General features: G+C 45.8%; 1 protein-coding gene across 1 annotated transcript in view; it reads right to left on the bottom strand.

Annotated features, from left to right (window-relative positions):
* Positions 1 to 277: 277 nt before the first annotated feature.
* The window catches only part of LOC136439884 (rRNA methyltransferase 3, mitochondrial-like), a 29,775-nt gene continuing 22,253 nt past the window's right edge, over positions 278 to 7,799 (bottom strand). The window contains exons 2-6 of the mRNA XM_066435544.1: positions 5,565 to 5,901; positions 4,339 to 4,420; positions 3,675 to 3,834; positions 2,460 to 2,627; positions 278 to 1,151 (exon numbers count right to left, since the gene is read on the bottom strand). Coding sequence (XP_066291641.1) covers positions 574 to 1,151; positions 2,460 to 2,627; positions 3,675 to 3,834; positions 4,339 to 4,420; positions 5,565 to 5,901 — 1,325 coding nt within the window. The 3' untranslated portion in view covers positions 278 to 573. The remainder of the gene's footprint in view (positions 1,152 to 2,459; positions 2,628 to 3,674; positions 3,835 to 4,338; positions 4,421 to 5,564; positions 5,902 to 7,799) is intronic.

Genomic DNA, 7,799 nt, shown 5'->3' with positions numbered 1-7,799 from the left:
TATTAGGGTTGTCATAGTACTAGTATCGTCCCCTATTTAGCTACTGGTCCAGGTTTCTGGTAGTCCCATAGCCTTTTTGAGGCCGTAGGCCTAGGGACAGTGGGTTGTTGTCCGCTGTGTCTAAAGCACGGTATTGGAAGGCAGAGCCCAGCCCTCTCCTTCTACCGCCTTTTACCTCCCCAACCAAAGTCAGGTACCCATTCTTACACCTGGCTGTAATCAACTGTAAGTCGAAGTATATGTACAGAATACAGGAAATACAGAAATGACAAGCTAGTGGATATCAAATAAAGCTGTTTTATTTTCATCACTTTATTGCTGTTTCTGCAACATACAATGTATTGTTTACAATGTATATGTCGTTATACATTTTCTTGCTGACATTCATATGCAGACATAGGTTGTGCAGACTCTGGTTGAGCTATGTATAGTTAGCAACAAAAGTATTCATACCCAAATATCCTTCATATCCTTTGTAGATGTTCTTTTATTTATCTCAAGTATGAAATGTACATGTATCTCATTTTAGATATCTCTATCTCCCTACACTAGTGTTCAGTCTAGTTCCCACTTTCATTCCTCCGGTTGAACACCTCTCCTTGCCCTCCTCCCTACACCCTCTTCCCTTCCAATGGTCAGCTGAGCCAGGTGCTGTCTCTTAGCCTCAAACAAGACCACACTGGCTGCCACAGCCGAGTTCAGGCTATCTAGGCTCTTCAACATGGGCACAAACACTCGGCACCCTCCCGTCCTCTCACACAGAAGCAGGGACTCCAGACTCAGGCCCTCAGTCTCACCACCCACCACTAGTGCAGTGCTGCCCCCTACCCAATGGGTGCTGTAGTATGGTACTGCAACTAGCTCTGGTAGGGAGGTGGGGAGGTCGTGTTCGAAATCCTCGTCTCCGCTTGAGTTGGGGTCCTGGGTCTGCTTCCGTCTCGTAGGGACGGATTGTCTAACGGAGCTCAAGGGCGGGTGGAACAGCGTGAATTTGTTGGTTACGTCCACGTTTGCGTCTGCGGGAAACACGACAGTGTCGGGCTCCAGGTAGTTGGGTATAGCGTCCCAGGTCAGGTCCTTGACGATGGGCAGGTGGAAGTGGGCGCTGGCTCCTGCTCTGAGAACTTTGCTCTCCCAAACATCCACACAACCTGAGGGAAGAAACATTCCATCAAACAGATCCAACTTTTCAACTCGTAAAGCCCCCTCTCACTGGACCCGCGGCACGCTGGCGGTGTCGCTGCGGCCGATCAAATTGACAAAGCACTCAATGAATTTCATTGACAAAAAACGAACATTTTTTAGTTTTGTGTGTTTTGTTTTCTTTTTGGTCATACTATTCTTTCTGGTCATGATATTCCCAGTATAAAGTCAAGGGTAACACCAAGGAGGTTATATAGGCTATACAACCTCCTTGGTAACACAAATCCAGTTTAGGACGCAGCACCGCCACCAGTGTGCCACGGGTCCAGTGAGAGGGGAGCTTAATTCATTACTAGTATAATGTTACATGTATGAGTCCTACATACTATCAATCGATTTTACATATCATTTGTTACATAAAAAAGACTCAAAGTTTGAAGTAAAGAAACAGAGGCTTATGTTTAGCTGCCTAACAAGACGGGAGGTGGGAAGGATGTTACTGTAAATATATTTGAGTTCGCATGGTTTTTATTTCGCGCCAAGGGGTTCTCGAGTGTTCGTGGTGGTTTTAACTTCGTGGCAGTGCTATAGTCACATACGCTACAGTACTGGACAAAAAATGTTCGCGGTGGTTTTAAGTTCACAGTGAAACGGTCGCCGCAAAAAACGCAAATATAAAACGACCGCGAACATTTCTCCATTTACAGTATCTCCCGGTGTTCGCATGATTAGCTCATGGCATCTATTCGTTACCAGGTCCTGCATTGATTTTAAGTCCGAGTTAAAGTGATTCAGGGTCCTGGCCTGGCCCCAAAATAGCCTGGCAGTCGCAGGGTGTCCCACGGGGCCATGTAGGGGTCACACCCAAAAGTGAAAAAAAAGACAGTCCGTCAACTAACCGGCGGGGCGCCTTTTGTCTAATTGGGACCTAACCATGAGAAAGTTTGGAGTGGAGGCACAAGTGAGTTAAGTTCTGCAATGAAATAACAATAACATGATATAGAAGTAAATAACTACATCAATATTAACACAGATAGTCTACTGAAACCAGCTCAGGGGCGCACCCAGGGGAGCCACACGCTTAAATTTCAACCACTTTATGCCCGGACAGACTCTTACAAAAATTCCTTCTTCCCCCGCACCATACCCGAGTGGAACGCCCTGCCTGGCGCGGTTGTTATGGCTCCCACTGTTGAGTCTTTCCGCGCCAGGCTGGAGGCCTGCCCGCCTTAGCCTGGGACCTCCTCCCCCCCTACTTTGCCCCTAGCGGGATTATTTGGGGCTAACTGAAGTTGAAGTGTCAAAGAGTGTCTGACCTTTAGTGACCAGGAGTTTCTGGCAGCCCGCTGCGGCGGCTGACCTGATGATGGTGCCCATGTTACCCGGGTCTCGGATGTTGTCACAGATCAGGGTGAGGGGCAGCATGTCCACATCAGCACAGCCAGGGGTGAACAGTCTGTTCACATCCGGTCTGGTAAAAATGGCTGGAAGAACAGGTAGGAATGAACGTGTTGTGTTGTTACCCCCGTGAAACAGTGTGTTCACATCCGGTCAGGTAAAAATGGCTGAAAGAACAGGTAGGAATGAACGTGTTGTGTTGTTACCTTCGTGAAACAGTCTGTTCACATCCGGTCTGGTAAAAATGGCTGAAAGAACAGGTAGGAATGAACATTTTGTGTTGTTACCTTCGTGAAACAGGAGGTATTGTTTTTGGTGAGTCTGTTTCCTTGTCTGTGTGAGTCTTCACATTTATTTCCACATGCTAGACATATGTCAATGGACACCAACAGGAAGTTAGGTCCTAGGTCCCAGAATAGTTAGCTAAAATCCTCCCACACCATAAGGTGTATAGGGCAGTGCCCATCCCCGTTTCATAGCCCTGGGCCACACTGTGGTGCAATCACTGTAGCAGGGGGCTAGTCCACTGGCAGTGGAGTGTGTTTAACTTCCATACTGTTTCAGAAGTATGTACCATTTTTATGAAGTCTTTGGTATGACTCAATGAACCTCTTGTCCAGAGGTGTCCAACCCAGCCACGAACTCAGGCCTTCTGGTTCCAAGTAATTTGAACCAGATTGGTAAGTGACAGAAGTGTAGACCATACACCACAGGGACACCCCTAGGTCCTAGAATAGGTTATTAAAAGTGGTATCATTTCCTCTCTTCTGTTTTATGATATATGCACGTCTGTTGCCTTATGGGAGCCAGTGGTACATGTATAAACAGAATCATCAAGAAATTCACAATAATGTATAAAACAAGACACTCTGGGCGTATGAGACCTTTAATTCCTTATTATATAAGACTCTACTGTTTCTGCTTGGTGTCTTTTGGACATGCCATACCCAAAACTAAATTGCCTACTAATATCATGGGATATCATTTCTATCACTGTTTCTTTTCTAATTTCACAGATCATCTAAAATCACAACAAGAAAAAAGAGTTACCAATAGGAAATTATCTATTCATTAAAATGAAAAACAGGACACCTTGAAAAAGATACTCAAACCCTGATGATTTGACCTCTTACCTATGACCTTCTGTGGGGTCACAGTGTCTGACCAGTCCTGGATGTCCTTGTGTTTGACCTTGTAGAGTTCAGCAGTTGTCTCCTGAAGAGGCAGGCCTTCCAAGTCCTCCACATGGCAGAAAAACAACGACTCCAAGATTCCTCCTGCTTTTATGGCATCCTGAAAATTGTGGAAAAAAAAGTAAAGCAGTCATCGTCAATTGAAGCATGATGCTTTTTCAAGTAGCTAGTGGTAGTGCAATGTGGCTTTGCTATGGCTCTCGTTTTTGGCCAAGCACACCGGGTTACCCCTACTCTTCTCAATAAGTGTGTTGTGAGGAAAGTCGTGCCTTTCCCAAGGGCACAACGTCGGGGCGAGCGTTCTGACATGTCTCTGGGCACAACCCGGGATCGATCCCAGGTCCCATTGTTTGACAGCCACACGCTCTACCACTTATGCCACACGACACCACAATTTGATTCTTTTTAATATCTATTGCGGCAAAATATACATTCAAAATCCTCGATATCAATATCTTTTGCCCTCTCTCAAGCTATTGAAGAAAAAACAAAACAGCCTAACAATGAAAAGAAATGTCAGTATAGACACAGTATTAGTTACCCTTACAAATGAATGAATGAATGAATGAATATGAATGATTAATGAATGAAAACTTTCCCTCACCTTGATAAGTCTCTTTCCCTCTAGAAGTATGAGGCCCTCCTTGTCTCTCCTCTTTTTGGATTTGACAGTCACAAGAAGTTTCCTGAAAAAGATATGCCATGTGTCATTATAACCTTTGAAAATTCAACAACATGTACAATGTAGCAAAGTTCGGGTTTGTGGATTCGATGGGGTGGTCTACTAGGTGGGCTAGTGGGGTGGGCTACCTCAGCATTGTACCCTTTCTGGGCCTCAAGGCTATGCATGGGGGTTTAGCATCGAATGGAATTTCCTTGAGGAAAAGTTGGGTCACTGTGGGTGGGCCGGAAGGAATGCAACTGATCATATTGCTTTGGGGATGCTACAGTGGGGGGCAGAGGTGGGCAAGGAGCATACATTTACATCGTGCAGGAGTTTGTTATCCCCAATTTTAGATTTTTAAACATGGAGGACCATGTTCCCTGTTCCTTTACTGCTCAGTCAAGCCAACAGGACAGTAGCATTGTGGCTACACGAAAGAAATGAGCAACAAAAGCAACACTATATATTGTACAAACACACACACAACATTCCAACCCACGCTCATGTACTGACACACATAACCACAAATACATTTTACATTTGTATACAATCACATGCATTTAGGTACATTCTAGTCTAAATATGAGACATTTTGTCAAACAAAGGCTCTCTCATTCCCTAGCTGCCCTATCCAACTTCCAGTTTATTTCCCCTTGTACCTCTTCCCTTACATCCTATTGTATACTGAGTACTTAGAAGTTTGTTTATGATAAATGGCTTTTCTACCAGTCTTGGTGGAGTTCATTGCTGACATCTACACCCCCCCCCACACACCTGCTTTATGCTCAGCTGTTGCCTTCCCTCTAGCCCACCCACAGCTTGACCCAGTTTCTCTTCAAGGAAATTCCATAAGAGGCCAAACCCCCATGCATAGCCTTGAGGCCCAGAAAGGGTACAATGCTGAGGTAGCCCACCCCACTAGCCCGCCTAGTAGACCACCCCATCGATTCCGCAAACCCGCAAAGTTCAGCAGTTATGTAGAATATATATGGAGAAAACAACACAAAACAGACACACATTTACACAATTAGTTGTGACAAACACATACATGACACAAACATTAACACACACACACGCACACACACACACACACACACACACACACACACACACACACACACACACGTGCACTGAAATGAATACCATAACCAAGGAAGACAAATTACCCTAATTTCTTGTCATTATCGTTGAGCTTCACATAAGTTTTCCCTTGAACAGAACCTGACGATGTCCTGCCCGGTGACGTTGGTACGTGCGGGTAGGGTGCGGCGAAATTCTTCCCGCTAGGTCGTGAACTTGGTGACCTATCATACATGTGTCCTCCCGAGTCGTCTGTAGCTGCACGTCCGACTTTCTCCCCCTTCTGGCCTTTCCTGTACTCTTCTTGAGAATAAACGTTAACAGCTTGTCTTCGTAGCCACTGCCTCGCTCCTCTCTGGAATGTCAAAACGGGAAAAGCTTGCTGTTTAGGGAAATCATGCAAAGTTTTACCCAGACGGACGAGGGGAGGGACCGGGAAATATGACCTGCGCAGACGGTGCAGTTTGCCTACCATTTGTATTTTTCTCTTATTATTTTTGAGATTTTTTTCTAGGGGCCATGTATGGTCAGATTAGGCCAATTTTCTTCCAGAGGTACAAGAGGAGTGTTTACTTTTCAAATCTAGACAAAAATGTTGACCTTAGTTGACCCTAGTGGTGTAATCTTACATCTTCTGGGGCCTGTTGTCGGCATGGTGATGCAAGCCTCTACCAGCTGGGGGGGTGAAAGGTCAGCTTTGTTTTGTTCGGAGGCCTGTAGCCGGAGAAAACGCCGGAGTCGAAACTCTGCTTTTTCCAGATTTGGTAAGTAGACATGTTTAGCTAGCCAGAGGAAAGGAACTTTGGGACATTGAAATACTGGTAAGTGTGTTTTGGAGCCTTTCCTTATGTGTGTTTTTAGGCCTTTTGGATGCTAGAAGTATTTGCTGGCCCCTCCCCTGAAGAGGAAATTAGGCCCTAACTGTTGTATCACCTTACGGCCCTAAACAGCTAATTTATGCAAAGTATGCATGAAAGTGACACCAGAAACACATGACAGAGACCATTTCAGTTCAAGTCATCAGATTTTAATTAGCATATTTGTTGTTCTTGACAAGAAAATGGCAGTGGGAAGCATGTCAGATTGGCAGACAGAATTCAGACAGAAAATGTCCACAAAAACTAGTCAACATCCTACTAAATCATGCATCATTTGGACTGGACAACTTGTTACAAAGTCAGGAGGCAAGTACGGGGTCATTCAAGTTCCCTGGGTGCCTGGAAAGCCTTTAAAAAAGCAACAGCGAAAGCCGATGTACGCCCATAGGGTAGCATACATGCTGTGGAGAGGGGTGTTTGGCATACCAAAAAACCTAGATATTAGTCACCGGTGTCACATCTCTTACTGCGTGAATCCTGATCACCTCTCGGCTGAACCTCGGAAAGTAAACATCAACAGGAAAAAGTGTCACAGAGGGGGGGAGTGTCTTGGCGGGCACGACCCCTATCCCGCGTGCATCTTTGAAGGTAAGAAAGTCAGTCTGTTTCTTCATCAGTCTCAGAAAAATCAGAGTCAGTAGTCCAACCATCAGAGTCTGATATGGAAGCTGGTCCCTCTCCCTCCATCCTGTTGTAGGTATGGTCAGCTTTGCCTCTTGGCTGCTTCTGTGAGCATTTCCTCTTCTTTTCAGCACTGGGAACATCGCCAGAGGCACTGGGAACGTCGCCTGACTTGTATGTCCCCATCTCCTTTAGTTCGTCGTAAGTTTTAAACTGGCGGACCCTGTTTAACATGGCCCTTTGCTTGGACTCCGGTTCATTCTTGTGTGCCCTTCTGTAAAGCCGCTCCCTCTCCATGCTTTCCAGGACCCTGACTGTTGGAGACATTGGCGACAAGGAGATACCGGCTGCCTCTCTACGCTTGACGATTGACAAGGCAACACCATTATTGGAGCTGTGAATAGTGGTGGCGAACCGCCCAGGTAAGGTCTCTATCCAATTGCCACTCTTGGGCACATTCTTCGTGGACTGACGATTAACAGACTCGGCCTTGTTAGTGTCCATGCAGTACCTGGTGGAGGCTAATGCCTTCTTTCCGAGTCTCTTCTCCATAATTCTTCTCATCTCCTTCATGTCCGAGCTGTTAGGATTCAAGTTTTTTACAGGTAGGTACTGTCTGTCTGCTTTCCATCGCTTCCTACCATTACAGACCATGGACTGCCAGCACTTGTCATGATTCCCAGTGTAGCATACAGGTATGGCATCCATAGCCAATTCCATTGCCTCCTCCATCTTTTCTCTTCTTTTGCCGAACCTCAGCACAGCGGTGTCGTGTTCCGCATTAAGCCGCACACGCAGCTCCTCTGCAAACCTGGACTTCAC

This window comes from Branchiostoma lanceolatum, chromosome 1 (genome assembly GCF_035083965.1).
Source record: "Branchiostoma lanceolatum isolate klBraLanc5 chromosome 1, klBraLanc5.hap2, whole genome shotgun sequence".
Lineage (NCBI taxonomy): Eukaryota > Metazoa > Chordata > Leptocardii > Amphioxiformes > Branchiostomatidae > Branchiostoma > Branchiostoma lanceolatum.
Note: the sequence above shows the minus strand (reverse complement) of the source record. Positions and strands in the feature narration are given on the sequence as shown.